General features: G+C 39.3%; 2 protein-coding genes across 2 annotated transcripts; both read right to left on the reverse strand.

Moving 5' to 3' along the window:
* Positions 1-748: 748 nt before the first annotated feature.
* On the reverse strand, positions 749-6,220 carry LOC139444245 (lysosomal proton-coupled steroid conjugate and bile acid symporter SLC46A3-like). Its single transcript, XM_071225170.1, has 4 exons — positions 5,080-6,220; positions 2,283-2,366; positions 1,485-1,641; positions 749-878 (listed from the first exon to the last, which is right to left on the reverse strand). Exons 1-4 carry the CDS (start codon positions 6,218-6,220, stop codon positions 770-772), a joined length of 1,491 nt encoding a protein of 496 aa, XP_071081271.1. The 3' UTR covers positions 749-769.
* Positions 6,221-10,071: 3,851 nt separating this feature from the next.
* LOC139444253 (lysosomal proton-coupled steroid conjugate and bile acid symporter SLC46A3-like) lies at positions 10,072-13,709 on the reverse strand. Its single transcript, XM_071225176.1, has 4 exons — positions 12,572-13,709; positions 11,403-11,486; positions 10,797-10,953; positions 10,072-10,165 (listed from the first exon to the last, which is right to left on the reverse strand). Exons 1-4 carry the CDS (start codon positions 13,707-13,709, stop codon positions 10,072-10,074), a joined length of 1,473 nt encoding a protein of 490 aa, XP_071081277.1.
* Between the last annotated feature and the right edge of the window lie 5,185 nt (positions 13,710-18,894).

The raw sequence follows: 18,894 nt of genomic DNA on the forward strand, positions 1-18,894 counted from the left end.
GTTTGAAGTTAAAATGTTGCTGTAAGTGAAGCATGGCATCCAACAAAGATACGGGTCAAGGACTAAGATGCGGACAGTCACCAGGCTTATGGCCTGTTACAGGCAGAATGGACAGACAAGACACACTCCTGGGAGTGGCAGACCTGTCTCCACCACCCAGGAATGGCTGCGTCGGTACAACATCAGAGCTTGCAGACCTCTACGAGACCTCACGTCGGAATACCAACGTCGAAGACATCAATGGACTCAAACCATGCCACGCCACTTAAGCAGAAATGTGTAAAAAGTCACAGACGAGCTCGAGAGCAGATTCTAGTTTTTCTGAACGGATGGAAGAGGTCACCGTCGACGAGGAGAATGAGCGTCACTTCAAGATGTCGACCCATTTGGAGGTGGCGGCATTATGGTTTGGGGCATACTGGATGGGGATACATTCACTAATCTCTCCATCATCTTTTGCTCCACACTACACGACGTGGGGACCTTTACTTCCGGATGTTTTTTCGGTACCCTGCGAGAGCGGGCATAGGTGGTAAATAAAAAGAAACGAGATCAGGCCACGTTCCTCTAGTCAACTTAATTTACTTCCTTAAGTTATGCATAACTACTTACTATTAAGTCAGCTGCGAATAGGCAGAAATCAATATATATTCATTCATTCACAATGCCTTCACTTAGCAATTTTGCTTCTGTCGCTATATAGGATAGTTACAAAGAGCATATGATGTCTTTAGAATGTACTGTATGTCTCGGGTATGTCAGGATAACGTTATGGTGTCATCACTACTTCTTTTGGTGACTTCAGTTCGACTTTGTCTGGGGGCATGACACCATACTCCGATACTTGTGCGTCTTCTCTCGAGATGAAGAGGAATGCACTGCAAACATAAACAAACACGTGACAGAAAGTGCCAAATTACCCGGTTAGATTTCGCTAAGGACGATGTTCACATAAAAGTATACAAAGGCACTAGTGCATTTGTAACCACGATCCTTGGCTAATTACTGATGACGGTTAAATATTATTTTTTTCGTATGATAACGTTTATAAAATATGTTTTCAGAAACCATAGACGTCGAGATTTGTGAATAATGCTTGCTACACTTACAGTAGGGACACACGGAGTATCGTGATATCAAGTTCACTACAAGATACAGATACTAAAAAACAACCGGCCCAACAAAAACAGATTAAGCAAACTGATTGCAACTAACTGCTTCTTGACATTTGTCCACATCGATTTAGTTAAAGTTAGCTTAATATCACAATATACCGATACAATAAATCGTTTAAGCAATAGTTTATACTGTGTGAATAACCTTTTAATACAAGCCTTTTAGGCACAATACAGTGAATTTACAGGACAATAGATCATCAACAAAAACAATATTGATAATTACTGATCAGCTGTATTGATGAAAGGGGTTATATATGATTCTTCATAACAATCATTTCATGAATGTTAATCAGCCATAGTTCTTACATAGTAAAAGCAGTACAGATAATTGCGATTCCGGCCATTACGATGAAAACCGCCCCTCTCAAAGAGTCAACAGTAGCGTGATAGACGGTGTTGTACATCGTTGCAGACAGCGTGCTACAGATACTCTCCATGGCGGCAATACTTGAGAACAGAGCACCTGCAACAACATAGCAAATAACTACTAGTAAGTGCGCAATCCTGTCCATGTAGGCAGTAAACTATTTGATAGGTTCTGTGGTTATATTATCATCCTTGGTGTAATGTAAACACTACATACACCAGTATAAATATGATATTTTTCCTCATGTATGTAGTGTGTACATTACACCAAGCATATAAATATATACATATATATATATGTGTGTATGTGTGTGTGTGTGTGTGTGTGTGTGTGTGTGTGTGTGTGTGTGTGTGTGTGTGTGTGTGTGTGTGTGTGTGTGTGTGTGTGTGTGTGTGTGTGTGTGTGTGTGTGTGCTATCTCATTTTCATATCGTTCAAATACAAGGTTGTGTCCACAAAGATAGCTAATTACAAGGACTTCGCTAGATGGTACACTCGGTCGTATTAAAACGCAATAGTGTTACTTCGGGAACATCACCCTTTGAGCACGTACCTAGCCCTGTTTATGAAATAAATTACGGTGATAGTTTGTTAGTATAGATAGCGCCTGTGGGGATTTCATTAACCCCACATGCGTGTCACCAATTATACATTTGGCCACCTTAACACAGTCGTTGTTAATATGTGAATTCAACGAAAATGGCAATGTTCGAAAAGAGGTCTCTCTCTTGTTCTTACCTTGTTCCAGCGGGGACGTCATCTTCGACATGACTGATCGAGCAACAGGGACAACGGTCAATGATAAGAGGGAGATCAGTGGGACTGCAAAGTGAATGTTAGTAATAAAAATAAATAAATTCCATAAATTGTGCCTACTTTGAATATTGGTTGTATTGGATACGACATATCAGGCAAAGATTTATGTCTTTTGTCATTTGTTGTCAATATTTCCAATAAATGTGAATAATGAGTGAGTATTTATTTATTTATTTTCATGTCTTGTGAGTGATATCGCCTTGAATACAATAAACGTCTTGAACTTTGAATCTTGAAAACTAGAGTAGAAACGGGTATCAATTTCTTTTCTCAAGTTAGTATAATGGGTGCAAGGACCAACGTGGCCGCGAAGTGAAGTCAGCTGAATGTATTTTCACGTCATAAATCTTCATTGCATATTACACCAGATTGTAAATATTCGAGTTCCATCGAGACAATGCCGCAACTGATACTGGATTTAACTGTCCACGCTCTCGGGGATGTCCTGCACCCGTAAGCAAAGTCAGTCCACTTGTTTCTGGTGAGCTAGAGAACCCCACGGGAAGATTTAAATGTCAACACTATTTGGAAGCTTGTGTGAGTGAGTCTGAGTTCGTCAGCCATGTCACGGAGGATGACACCAAGAATGGACTGCAAGCGGTGTACACATATGGGGGATTCAATCTAAGTTTTAAATATGAATATAAATATTATTATTTATTCTGATATACATATACATAAAAGCAACGAAAACCATTTCCATAAGCATAAGAAATCTATGCTTACAGCAGAGTCGATGTTGTACGATGCCGACAATGTCAGAAGCATGTGTTTATGAATCGCTATAAATAAGTGATGATACCAGGTGTTCGCAAGAAAGCAAGTTTGTCCTGTCCCACTTGTGGGTCCAGTCACAAACACATGCAAACGCAAGTCAAGTATTCATCTGAACAATCTTAGGGACATACGGTGTAAGTCAATATAAGGCATTCCAAAGTAGTTCATTCTGAGTTCAACCTCAAAAGCAAAATGAGTAAAAGATCTTCCGCAATATAGTCATCCCTAGAACAGGTCATTGTGACCTATTTGTTTACATTTATAAACGAAATTTTAGGGCACAAAATAAATATATAACTACGTAGAGAATCTAACACCTATAGTAATACCACTATTAAGGTTTAATTAATAATTGGATGGATTCATTGAAGTGTGAACCATTTAAAAGCGCTGGTTAAACTGTGTGAACGTCCGAGCTTGCGGGGTTCACACTTCAATAAACTCATCCACACTGACTTTCAATTCTTAGAATTTCATACTTTGTAGTTCACTGGTTTTTCTGAATAATATTGTAACAAATATTGCTGAAATTTGACGTCCACTGGTTTCGCCGAAGAACATTGCAACGATGTGAAAATATGTCAATATCAACATAATTTTATTCTCTGAACAAATTGACAAACAATATTTGGGATTAATCAAGTCTTAAAAATAGGTAACAGGAAACAGAACAAAAATCTAAACATGACCTCAATGCACCGAGGCGAGGTCAACCATCAAGTGTGGATTTATATATGACGTCAAATAAGTTTGTAAAAGGGTGCATTTCGAGTCGAAATGGATACTTACTGCTGTTGAGAAAGAAGTTTATGGAACAGTTATGGAAAACACCCCGACGCATGAACTCTCCCATGGAACTAGCAAATTGGGAATATCACTGATTTATGAATGTGTTGTTTGTGTTTGGATAATCGCAAACCAATTCAGACGATGTAGAAAGGACTGGTGGGGATTGAATGAAGTGCTCTGAAACTTGCATGTTTTGTGTTAATTTTCAACGTCAGGGTGTGTTATATTTGGAGCTTGGGATTTGTCGTGTGTGCTGTAATACTTTGCTCAGCTGGTGTTTCTTGTCACCTGAGATGGACCTACTGTATGACCTGATGCCAGATTCATTTCTGTGCGCGGTCATTTCTCGTGTGCCGCCGCTTCTCAGCCAAGAGTGCACGGAGAAGGTCGGCCAACTCAGAAACCGGAATAGAATGTGTTTTATGGTTTCTCAAAATCTTGGGGTTCCCGATACGGTAGTGAATCGGGTCTTAGTTTGGGATTGATCAGGAGCAGACGCTTTGATCTGTGTCGGCGGCCGTATCTGAGCAGGGTACGACATTGTTTTCATTCGCAATTGTCTTGGTGCTAGATTTCTGTCATTTCCGAAACCAGGCATCAAAGTAAATATCGCTCAATAAATCAATTTCGTTCAACTCAGTAATTTTACAGATTTCATTTTCTTCACTTGCGTTATTAGTATTGATAGATAGCCATTCCATATCCAAATCACCGTAAGGACAATCCATTTTGTTTCATCTAGCAGCTACATTAAACACCTGAACCAAAGCCATTATTTATTTCAAGTCAGATGCAATATTACAAGTGCAGGCAAAATACTAAATTAATTATATTGCTGATAAACAATGGGCTTAAAATGAAAATAGAAAAACTAGTTGATTGTAAACACCGATCGAGAATTCGGGGAAACCCCGGAAAGTAGTTCCAAAAAAAGTTCACAGGATCAATTTCACACAAAACCTGTTCACATCGTATGAACTTTGCTGTCCGTTCACAGGTGTGTGAACTCCAAATGTCAGATCACGTGACTATCCATTCAGCCAATCAGCAGTAAAGAAACAGTGTTAACTTGAAATTATGAAATTGTAATGATTTCATGTTCAGTATGGCGGTAATAATGTAATGAAGATGTCAGAAACCTCACAAAACCTACCTAAATACAGCATCCAATCGTTGACGGCCAGTCCCTCCACCACGAAGGATGCTGCACCGAAAGCCATTCCTATCAATGCAATTGTCATGTCTCGGAAGCAAGGCTGTAAAAGCTTGAGTCCAACTAGGCTACATACAACACTGAAGGACAGTTTGATAGCACCATAGTAGCCGATTTTCAGAGAGTTCCAACAAAATGGCTTGTCTAGTTGAAACAGAGTTTCTACATTTGACCGTCCAAGCATTTGGATCGTTCCAAAAAAGAATATAAGGAGTGCTAGTATATACATGGCTCGCTGTTTACCTGAGCCTCGTGTGAAGAAGAATCCAAAAACCTTCTTGATGTGTGGAAGCGGAGACCACCGTTTCTCCATCTTATTGGTCATAGTTTCAGGCAGAAGTGTTATTACCAAGATCAGTCCCAGACCAGAGATGGCAGTTATCATTATCGCAGCGTACAGGTAGTTGACACTATGTATGATGAATCCAACGGCTAATTGACCAATAGACCCTGCCACAGCAAAGCTACCCTCCACCAGAGCTATCATGACAGTGCGTTTCTTTCCAGGCTCAGTCACATCTGCCGTGTATGCAAACACAGCCAGGAGATATCCGCTGAACGATCCAGTGAGACCCTCCAAAACATAGCCCAAATATAACCAGCCAAGGGGAAATCGAAACGCTATTACAAGACACAACATTGTTCCTTTCAGGACAGCCCCTAGGGTAGGTATGAAAAATAGGAATTTCCGGCCAAGAAAGTCGGAGTAGGATCCAATGACTAGGTTGATGAAGATGGAAGCAATGGATCCAGAGAGTGATAAGTATAGCAAAATATCCGACGACTGTTGTTGGATCTTGATTCCAATCAGATTATCATGGTTGCTTTTATTTCTGCTGCAAGTGTTTCCAGTGCTGAAACTTTCGTTTGTGTTGTTAGTGTAGGACTCAGAAATCCGCTTCCTTACGAACTGGGCGAGAAATGGCGAGAAGGATATGACACCAGACATATAAACCACCGCCACTATCCCGCAAGTCACCATGGCCCTTAGCAAGGGCACACTCTTGGCATCATTATCATCTTCATAAATATCGTTAGCTTTGGTGCTACCAGTCTTTCCCATACTGCTCATGTTTAACATGCACTATGGTGATGGATCAATTAGCTTATGTTAGCTTAGTCTACAACAACACCGGTTATCATGTGAGTGCAAGATACGGAGATACGTTCAAAAATGGAACACCAGGTTGAAGATCATGAGATGGGATGATAGTAGTTTAGTAATGTCATTTGTGTGTTTATATACTTACCATGATACGGATGTGGTACACTGCATGACAAATGATGCTATCTCAAAGATACGAGTAATTTATTGGGTTGCATCTACTCCAAGTGAGATAGGTATCTTCGGTGCCGGATACACAAATGTGCTACATTTGGAAAGTGTGAGTAAATGGGTTTAACGCCGCTTCGAAAATTATTGTAGCGGAACGATGGTTTTGGAAAGAAGTCAGAATTGTAGCAGGTCCATCACGTTTATCACATCGTAGTTTCAGGGCACCACAGAGGCCCAGTCTGACAGAATCCCAGCAATGGATGACTCAACATATACTGTATTTACTCTACCATGCTGGTCTATCTTCTTAAACAAGAATACACTTATGCTGATCCAGAATAGGACACGGTTACCAGTGGACGTTTTCCTAAAACACAAACAGAACATCTTTTTCATGGCTGTAATGACTGTAATACAGGTCTTAGTTGCATGTTGAGGTTGGTCGTGTCTCTCTGGATCTCCATCTGGAGACGGCCGAACTGGTCGTCCTCTGGACGCGGCCATCTTTGATGATGGGTTGGTTCTGTCTCTTGTCCGTGGTGAATGTTGACGTCCTCCATCCAAGCCTTGTGTATATAGGTTATTACGAATCCAATACAGGTTATCATTCGACGCCTACCATTGATAGATATGGGACACACTCGATTGATACATCATATTGCATACGCGCATATTCCACATCAGGGTCATATTTACATGTTGTTGCTTTCAAACTTTTTCCACACAATTTGATGACAATTAATGACAAGCTAGTATGGATGTTTGATAGTGTGGAAGAACCTAAGACGTTCCAAATATGTTACCTTATGATCTTATACACCCATTACCGGACAACATGTACTATGGGCCCATGACACCATTGATAATATGAAACCGTTTTATCAAAGAGTGATTCGAGGTATATTTAACGTCATTATTATCAAGCAGGATATATGTACAAAGTGTGCACACACACACACACACACACACACACACACACACACACACACACACACACACACACACACACACACACACACATATATATATATATATATATATATATATATAAAGAAAACAGGTGGTAGTAGTGGGGTTGAATAACCATCCAACGCCTGTCTTCGTGTATTTGCTTTTATGTGACGTCACATCAAGTTGACGGCTTGCGTTTTCAACAGTACGGCGTGTGCTGTGTTGTTCCGGCAGACTGCAAGCACGGACGCAGGGGTGTGTTTATCTCATTTTGATGTTTAATATGAAGTGATACAGGTAGTAAACGCTGATCTCTATGGTGAAACTCACGGGCACGGAATGGTGCTGAATTACAAAGAATCAAAATCAGGGCAAAATCATATTTCGAGCCCAGTATAACAGGGGGCACTACTCAGCACAGGGAATTGCTCATGAGATTAGTGGGCCACCTGAACCTCTTTTAAGGAAGAAAATCATTCAAGCAATGCAAATATATTAGTATGTGTAACTAAATTATTAAAGTAGATCACACGTTACATGTATTCTGATTTAAAATTTCTAATTGGGCAGGATCAAGACACGTTCCTGTGGTCACTGTAACTTACTACTTTAAGTTACACGTAACTACTTAATATTAATTCTGCTGCAAATAGATGAAGAATGCAGCCTTAATCAATATGTATCTATTAATTCATATCCATTCATTTAGCACACAAATGTTTGATCTTGTTTTCCACGTATCATAGTTACAGAGATTACTACACGAGTGTCAGTCAGATACCATTGATCTTACAACGAGTTGTGTCAAAACGTATCTAACTCGCTTTCGCTCGTTAGATACGCTGTATAACAACGAGTTGTAAGATCAATGGTATCTGACATACACGAGTACAGTAATCTGTTTCTTACACACCCTAAAATGGCACCTTTTTAGCATCGGATCGATGCATTTTGTATATTCTCATGATCGCAGTGGCGCATTAATACATAAAACCATTGTCATAAGTTACGTCGTTCCATGTACTGCTTACTACTCATAAATAATGTGACCCTACACAAAACAGGTCTTCGCCATGTCTGTGGATTATCAAGGCGATGATGATAATGCAAACAAGACAAAAACAAAGAACACGCTGGATGCCGAGTTAAAAGTTCACACCTCAAAGAAATTACCAAATATGTACAACAATGTTTACTTCTGTATGACATCACTACCGGTGACCGACTTTTGCAAAATGGCGTGTACACTGACAACAGTACGCGGAATTTCCAGAGAAGGATTTTCGTTGATTGAGGGATCGTATATACATAAATGTGTCACGTAAGTAATCAGAAACATTCTGACAATCTGTGTACTGTTATTGGTTTACCATGTTTTCCAATGTAACAAAGAGAATTAGTCAGAAATGCAGATAACTACCGTCGTCGTTGTGCGTGATTTGGCGTCAGTCATGGCGTCACACTTGTACGGTTTCTATTGAATTTACCACATCATTGTAATGTCTATTTTTGGAATTCCATTATTAGTGCAAAGACACTCTTCCCATGCATATTCTCAAACACGTGATCGAGCCAATGCATGCAACAATTAGACAAAAGTACCTCTAAACATGCAACACAGTGTAAAATCTTTTGCTTTGTTTATATTTCAGCAAGTACAGTTTTCCGAGCACAGTGTTCGTTTCCACACCTTATATATTTCGCATGATTTCATCTAGCTAATTTGCATTGGTGACAAATTTGTCATTTGTTTCTAACATATATGAGGAATTCAGGGGTGTATGTATAGCATCTGAGTTTGAAATATACCTGATCGAATAGGCGTCTCATAACCGGCATTTTGTAAACACAATCCAATATGGCGGAACGTACACTATGCGTTCGTGAATGCGTATTTTCCAAAACATTCTAAACGATTCTAGGCTTATCAGCGACGTTGCAGTATTATCATTAGTGATTTGATACCTGTGATCACTAATATGCTATTTTTCTACTTTAATTATTTGAGTAAATATCCAATATTTACATTTCAAAACACACAGTAAATAACGCCGTTAATAAGATTTGGCTAGATTTACAATGTACCTAACTTTCAGAAGTGACTTTCAGTAATTTTCCTTTGTCTGAAATGACAGTAAATGATAAACAGAAGAGTGAATTCAAAACTGCGAAGTGTTTTAGTTTGCGTGATGTATTTTTAATTTTGTTCGACTTCGAAGTGAGGGTTGAAGAGGAGGGACATTTGTGTGGCTGTGGCATCCAGGGGGTGCATTACACTTTAAAAAATGATAACGTTGACATAACAGCAGATAATGTAACTGATAATAATAACAAACAAACTCGCAGGCGAGGACGAGTTTGTTTATTATTATTATTATTATTATTATTATTATTATTATTATTATCAATTAATACACGGTCCTGTGGTTCAACAAGGCGTAGGTGAACATTCGACTGAAGCACGAGCATCTTATCAATGATTTACAATCAGAAAATTAGTCCGTCATCATCTGACCTCAGGTCATCACCATGGAGTAGCTCATCACGGGCCTGGAATTCGATCTCACACATATGTTTGATACCAATTATCTCGAATGGGTTTCTTACCCACAGGTGTGTAAGAAACAAATATTATATGATTTCTTTAGAATATACTGCTTGGGTCACGGGTTAGATACATCAGGATAACTTTCATGGTGTCATCGCTACTTGTTTAGTGACTTCAGTTCGACTTTGGTTGGAGGCACAACACCAGACTCCGATACTTGTGTGTCTTCTCTCGAGATGAAGAGGAATACACTGTCAACATAAACAAAGACGTGACAGAAAGTGCCAAATTACCCGGTTAAGAACGCTATCCGCATGGAAGTATACAAAGGCACAACTGCATTTGTAACCACGATCCTTGGCTAATTACTGATGAAGGTTAAATATTATTATTTTAATTTTCGTATGGTGACGTTTCTAAAATATGTTTTCATAAACCATAGACGTGGAGCAACATTGAACATTGAGAATAATGCTTGCTAAACCTACAGTAGGGACACACGGAGTATCATGACATCACGATACAGATACTTATTTGGGAACCATTTCCTTTTCTCAGATGAAAACAACAACAGGCCCAACAAAAGATTAAGCAAACTGAATGCATCTAACTGCTTCTTGACATTTGTCCACATTTAGTAAAATTAGTTTGTCACACAACATATAGCAATGTACCGATACAGTAAATCGTTTAAGCAATAGTTAATACTGTGTGAATAACCTTTCAATGAAATACTTTCAGGTGATATACAATGAATTTACAGGACAAAACAAGTGAACAAAACAATATTGATAATTACTGATCAGCTGTATTGATGAAAGTGGTTATATATGATTCTTCATAACAATCATTTCATGAAAGTTAATCAGCCATAGTTCTTACATAATACAAGCGGCACAGATAATTGCGATTCCGACCATTACGATGAAAACTGCTCCTCTCAAAGAGTCAACAGTAGCGTGATAGACGGTGTTGTACATCGTTGCCGACAGCGTGCTACAGATACTCTCCATGACAGCAATGCTGGAGAACAGAGCACCTGCAACAACATGGTAAAGATCTCAGTCCATCATCTTGTCCACGCAGGCAGTACACTATTTGTGTGGTGATATTGTTATATTATCATTCCTGGTGTAATGCATACATTTATTAATATGTTATCTCATTTGGATATCGTTCAAATACAAGGTTGTATCTATCAGGATAGGTAAATCACGTGGTCTTATGTCGGCTTCTCCTATCACTTGCTAGACAGTATACCCGTCCGCATTAAAACGCAATTTGAGAACGAACCTTTGTTTATGAAATACATTACGTTGATTATTTATCGGTCTTTATTGCTTGTTAGAAAAGATGGGGACTGTGGGGATTTCATTACCCACACATGCGAGTCCCTAATTAAACATTTGGCTACCATGAGACGATCGTTGTTAATGCAAATTCAAATAAAATGGAATGTTCGGAAAGATGTCTGTCTTGTTGTTTTACCTTGTTCCATCGGGGACGTCATCTTTGACATAACTGATCGTGCAACAGGGACAACGGTAAATGATAAGAGGGAGATCAGTGGTACTGCAACGAAAATATGGGTTATTTTGGATTTGACGTATTTTGTCATAGGTTGTCACTCATTCTAATAAATGTGAATAATGATGATTTTTGTGAAAACAAACAAGAGTATTATTGATTTTCATGAAATTTGGGTCATATCGCTTTGGATACAATAAACACTTGAACCTTGAATCCAGAGAAACCGAGAGTAGAAACGGGTCAAGTCAGCATAATGTGTCAAGGTCCAGCGTGGACGCGAAGTGAAGTCAACTAATGTATTTTCACGCCATAAATCTCCATTGCATATTACACCAGATTGTAAATATTCGAGTTTGGCCAGATAATTCAGTAATTGATAGTGGATTTAACTGTCCACGCTCTCGGGGATGTCCTGTGGCAAGGTTTGTTACCCCCCGTACCCACATTCAGATAATTTGTGTCTGGTGATCAAGAGGACTCCAACTCTATTTGGAAGCTTGTGTGAGTGGCTCTGGACTTCTTTTAGCTTTATGCCAGCCATGTCACGGAGGGTGACACCAATAACGGACTGCAAACAGTGAACTCAGACTAGGTTTTAAATATGAATATATACACATGCTTATGAATTCTTTTATATGTACATAAAAGCCAAGAAAACCATTTCCATAATCATAAGAAATCTAATACGATTCCGACAATGTTAGAAGCATGTGTTTATGAATCGCTATCAATAAGTGATGACACTAGGTGTTCGCGAAAAGGCGAGTTTATCCTGCCCCACTGGTGGGTCCAGTCACAAACACATGCAAAAGCAAGTCAAGTATTCACCTGAACAAACATAGGAACATACGGTACAAGTCAATATACACAATTGCAAGGTAGTTCAACCTCAAAAGTAAAATGAGTAAAAGATCTTCCGCAATATAGTCATCCCTGGAACAGGTCATTGTGACCTATGTGTTTACATTAATAAACGAAATTTTAGGGCACAAAATAAATATATAACTACGGAGAGAATCTAATCGTAAACACCTAAAGTTATATCACTATTAAGATTTAACATGAATTTATGTTCAGTATGGCGGTTTTAATGTAATGAAGATGGTCACACTTCTCACAAAACATACCTAAATACAGCATCCAATCGTTGACGGCCAGTCCCTCCACCACGAAGGATGCTGCGCCGAAGGCCAGTCCTATTAATGCAATTGTCATGTCTCGGAAGCAAGGTTGTAAAAGCTTGAGTCCAACTAGGCCACATACAACACTGAAGGACAGTTTGATAGCACCATAGTAGCCGATTTTCAGAGAGCTCCAACAAAATGGCTTGTCTAATTGATACAAAGTTTCTACATTTGACCGTCCAAGCATTTGGAAAGTTCCAAAAAAGAATATAAGGAGTGCTAGTATATACATGGCTCGCTGTTTACCTGAGCCTCGTGTGAAGAAGAATCCAAAAACCTTCTTGATGTGTGGCATTGGAGACCACCGTTTCTCCATCTTATTGGTCATAGTTTCAGGCAGGAGTGTTATTACCAAGATCAGTCCCAGACCAAAGATGGCAGTAATCATTATAGCAGCGTACAGGTAGTTGACACTATGTATGATGAATCCAACGGCCAATTGACCAATAGACCCTGCCACAGCAAAGCTACCCTCCACCAGAGCTATCATGACAGTGCGTTTCTTTCCAGGCTCAGTCACATCTGCTGTGTATGCAAACACAGCCAGGAGATATCCGCTGAACGACCCAGTGAGACCCTCCAAAACATAGCCCAAATATAACCAGCCAAGGGGAAATCGAAACGCTATTACAAGACACAACATTGTTCCTTTCAGGACAGCCCCTAGGGTAGGTATGAAAAATAAGAATTTCCGGCCAAGGAAGTCGGAGTAGGATCCAATGACTAGGTTGATGAAGATGGAAGCAATGGATCCAGAGAGTGATAAGTACAGCAGGATATCCGATGACTGTTGTTGGGTCTTGATTCCAATCAGATTATCATGGTTGCTTTTATTTCGGTCGCAAGTGTCAGAGCTGAAACTTTCGTTTGTGTTGTAATTGTAGGACTCAGCAATACGCTCCCGGATGAACTGGCTGAGAAATGGCGAGAAGGATATGACACCAGACATATAAATCACCGATACTATCCCGCAAGTCACCATAGCCCTTAGCAAGGGCACACTCTTGGCATCATTATAATCGACATCAATAACGTTTGCTTTGGAGCTACCAGCCTTTCCCATACTGCTCATGTTTAACATGCACTATGGTGATGCATCAGTTAGCTTATGGGACCAGTCCTGAACAACCAAGGTTATCACATGAGTTCCATGGTGTTAGAGATACGTTCAAAACATGGAACACCAGGTGATAGTAGTTTAGTAACGCCCTCTTCTGTGTGTTTAAATACTTATCATGTCATGAATGTGGTAGATTGTATGACAAATGATGCTACCTCAAAGATATGAGTAATTTATTTGCGTTGCATCTCCTCCAAGTAAACTCAGTATCTTCCGTGCCGGAAACACAAATGCGCTACATTTGGAATGAGTGAGTGAGTTGGGTTAAACGCCTCGTCGAACATTATTTCAATAATACCACGGTGTTTGGCGGAAGTTGCAGATCCATGACGCTGATGACGTAGTGATGACGAAAAATTATTAATAGTCAGGCAAAACGTGACACGAACCGAAGATTAATGGAGGCGTAGGAAGAAACTCTGCATATTAGTAACGGAACACTAATAACCCATTACATAATGTGGCATGCAATTTGATAAATAGTACTATGAAAGTTATCTCTCTACATTTGAATACCAGTTGTTATAAGTTATAGATATGTGTTTGAAGTTGTTCATAGTGTATAATCCATGGCTTAGCTCATGATCAAGAGGTGAGGTGAGGTGAGGTGAGGTGAGGTGAGGTGAGGTGAGGTGAGGTGAGGTGAAATGGGGTTTCACATCTCGTCAAAGATTATTGCACTTATATAGCGACGTGCATGCACGTGTGTGTATGTGTGGCTGCTTGTACTATTCCGGACTGATGCCGATTTATAGTGCTAGTACACTGAGATACCATGCCGCAGTTTAACATGAATACCCCACTCAGACACAGTATACTGACTCCGAGCCGACCAGTCCTTGTTTTAGCCCCTTAATGTCGGGCGCCAGACAGGATAACAACAAGTACCATCTTTTGATGTCTTTTGGTATGACGCGGCCGAGGGTCGAACATCCGGGCGGACGCTCTACCACTAGACCAAGGAGGCGGTCTTCATGATCAAGAAACATTTTCCACAGGTCATAGGGGACTGGAACAACACCACATATATATGTGTATATGTAGGTCATGTTGATCTTCTAAAAGGGCACACCGACGGGCAAAAGAAAGTATACACTTGAAGTTAGATTTGACAATAACATTACACATTTTTTATATGAAAACGTTACTAGACTGTAACAGTCGCCGAAACACTTCAAACGTAAGATCCAAAACGCAACTATGATACCATGATAAATCCCCATCGTATAGGGAGGGCCCGTCAGTCTCGCGAAGCGCTACTACCGGACCCAGCATTTCCGATGACATGCCTTACTCATGAACTAGTTCTGCTTTCGAAATGCGTGCGTAACCACCAATGCTAACTTTGCTAGACAGGACCAAGTATACAACCACTGTTTACTACGATTTTCAATTCTATTTGCTCAAAAGAACAACTTTCCAAGTATGTCCAAAGTGGACGAATTGTTCTACATTCAAAAAACACATGTAGTATAGTTTCTAATTCTAATGTACAAAAGTCACATGTTTCATTGTTGACATAATCCATTTTTTTAACAAATTGTTAGTTGGTAAGATGTTGTGTAGGATTTTGTATTGAAACCTCTGCAGTGGAGTGTGCCCTGTACATCTAAACGGGATCATGTTGTATTTTAGCAATATATATCTGGAGAAACGTGTCTGCAGTTAGTATGATAATGTTCTAGATATGTTGATTCGTACGGCAGTGGTTCTCAATTAATGTTGTGTAGAAATAGCGTGACTCCTTTCTTCTTTCAGTTGATTAAATAAATCGGGTGGAGGAGGGGGAGGTTCAATCTTTGGTCAGTCTTAAGTTTGGAGATATGTTGGTATTGACATCATAAATCTCTTTGACTCTCGGAAAGGTCAGAAACTGGCCAATTTTGTCTATTAAATCGTTGATGAACATTGGTATATTTCTTTTGAAATATAGTACACCGTATTGATCTTTTCTTGTAATACCGTCTTATTATTAAAAACCTTTGAGCTTGAATTAATTCTTTGATTTTTGGAACTCCTGGATCCTGGTCGCCCTGATGACAGTCTCCCGAAACATTAAAGAATTCGGAGCCGAAGCCATTTATCAATAGACCAGATTCAATTGCGTTTTAAAATATTATCATCCATTTACGCATAGATGACCCAAATTTGAAGAAAGCTAACGTCTTATTTATACATTTCTATTCGACAGCATCAAATGCCTCTGTTTATTCCATCAAGTCAAAGACAAATCTACTTATTTCTCTGACATATTTGGTCTTCATTAATAATGATGTCAAGTACTGATTTCATTCTGTTGGATATAGTTAATGATCCAGTTTCATACAAAATTGAAAGTAGTGATATCAGTCTCAAACTTTTAAGGAAGTATTTTGGTTTATTTCATTTTGTATGCAAGTTATAAACCCTTCTTTCCGAGAGACTGATAGCGATCCTTGTCTGAAAGCTGCATTCAACGATCGAATAAGACATTTTCCTAGGTCTAACCCAAAAATCGTAATGTATTCTGCTGTAAATCCATCCGGGCCAGGATTTTTCTCATTTTTTAAGGATTTTACAGGAGTAGTACTTCGTCATAACTGAGTTCCCCTTCTATGTTTGCTGCCGTATTATCTGAAAGTTTAGGAATATGAACATTATCTAATAGATTGTTTAGATCAACACTTGAAACTTCTTGTTTTGTGCAGGTTTTTGTAGAATGATCTCACTTCATTCTGAATCTCTTGTTGCTTCGTTATTCTATTTCCACTAACGGTTTCGACGCCCATGTATGCTTTCTTGTTTCCAGGTTCTAGAAATATTTAGATGTTTTTTTCTCCCATTTCCACCCCTAAAGCTTTTGATCTTATTAACATACCATTTGTTTTAACCCGACTTATTTCTTTAAGATCTCCATTAATCAGTTTAATTTCACTTACTAAGTGCACTTTTACGTCTCCATATGTTCCTTATCAAGTGATACATGCAGTTAGCTGTTTCAGTGACGTTTCAGTCAAGTCTTTTTCTCTCTTTTTTTTCGCGTTCCTTTTTTTGGCAGAATATGCTTCTCGGTTTATCGGAAATAAATAAGGACCCTTTTAATATAATAATTAAAGTCTTCAGAGATCTTATAAACAAACATTGCAAGGATGTAATCATTCATAATGTACATATTAGATTAATAGTTGTCTTAAATAAAACCTGAATTTTAATGCACATAACATTATCATCATGATATTGTCACATGTCTTTTTTTATTAACACAGGTCTTTGCATATGATTACATAGAGATATTACAAGTATTGACAAATATTCACAATTTACTTTGCCCACAGGCACATAGAAGGCCTACTTATTACTTGTCTTTGTGTCATCTACCCGGGATACAAAAATATGATTCTGTGATGTTGGTTATCAGAGCTGAACATTTAATTTTGGAAAATGGCTCAGGGCCGATGTGATCGAAATTTGACATAGCATTGTAAGGTGCACAAACGGGGAGCAAAAGTTAATTAATTATTTCTTCTTGACAATAAATAACCAATTAAATCAAACGAGTCGTACAACGACTGTTTCTGCTCATATTTCCACGCCATCACCACTGTACGTGTGATGATTAACCGATCAGTAGTGACTTAAACACAGGACGTCTTGACAAAACTGCAACTGCTTTGAACAGCTACACATGCTATTCGTGCAACCGAACTCCAGTGTTTTAATGTCTGTGACATGTCATGGTTTTCTAAGTTTCACTACTAGCGTGATTAACCGGGCTCTGTCCGACATAACACTGCTATCGCAATTGCCATGAAACGTTGTTTGTCACGTAAGTACTAAAACAATGTAAGGTCTGACATAGTCCTGTGACCTACTTACGAGCCCTATTTCTTGGTTGTTTTGTTTTTTCATTTTAAGCCAGCATGGTGTATATCCCGTACCTTAATTGTGGTTCAATATATTGAATCTAACTGGGAACACAATAAGAAGGAAGTTTTTTTCTTTTTAATAATTGATTAGAATTACTGAGATGTGTTTGTCTTTTCTTGTAAAGTAGTATGTTACATATTATAAATTAGCTACTTAATACCATCTACTATACTACTTCACTATACGTTTAGATTTATCTGTTGAGACCCTCGAATAGTATTGCAAGCAACAGCTGCAAAATCATTGCCATTTGTGGCAAAGTCCACGTACAATCATTTTGTAAAAAAAATTATATAAAAGTGAATGAGTGAGTATTGTTTTTTTGGCACTACTCCAACAATTTCAAGACAGGGTACAACAGAAAAGGGCTTCACATGGAGAGAATCGAGCCCGGCCGTTGGCATGACCAGTGAATATTTTTACCACCAGGCAACCCCACTGTGCCTGTAACACCTAGCACATTGACTCACCTAAATTCAACATCCAGTCCACAAAAGCCGTAATACGTTTAGAAGCAGCCGCAGATATGAATCCGAAGATACCAACTACACCATCTGTGGACGGCAACACAGCTGAAGTAGTCGACACCGTCCTTCAGGGCACCGTTGAGTCCCAATTTGACAGAATCCCAGCAAAATGGAGAACAACATATACAAGTTCTCGATATTTACTGTACCATGCTGGTCTTAAACAAGAGTGAGTGAGTGAGTTGTAACGCCGCTTTTAACAGTATTCCAGTTATATCACAGCGTGTCAGCTTAATGTTGGAGGAAAGCCCGAAGTGATGCAGGTCTCAGACGTTTACCACTTCGGTGAAACCCAAGAGCACGGGTATGGTGCTGACAAACCTAGAAACATAATAGGGGCGAACCGGGATTCGAACCCACAATCATAGGTTTCTGGCGTGCCCAAGGGACGCAACTCTGCACAGCGAATCGCGGCGCCTTAGACGACTGGGCCACCCGTGCCCCCTCTTAAACAAGATAACACTTATGCAGATCCAGAATAAGACACAGAGACAATAAGAAGTTTTCCTAAAATAAAAACCGAACATGTATTTAAATATCGTAATGGGTGAAATCAAGGTCCCAGATGCATGTTGGGGTTGGTGGCGTCTTTCTTAACCTCCATCTAGAGGTGGGACTCCTTGGGAGAGCCTGTGGGGAGCCTCCCTTTCTGCAATCGTCCAGTTAGGAAAGTACTTCTCGCTATGTCGCAGGTATAAGTCCTGAGACATGAC

Source organism: Haliotis cracherodii, unplaced genomic scaffold, assembly GCF_022045235.1.
Source record: "Haliotis cracherodii isolate W230 unplaced genomic scaffold, xgHalCrac1.p SCAF_5, whole genome shotgun sequence".
In the NCBI taxonomy this organism is placed as follows: domain Eukaryota; kingdom Metazoa; phylum Mollusca; class Gastropoda; order Lepetellida; family Haliotidae; genus Haliotis; species Haliotis cracherodii.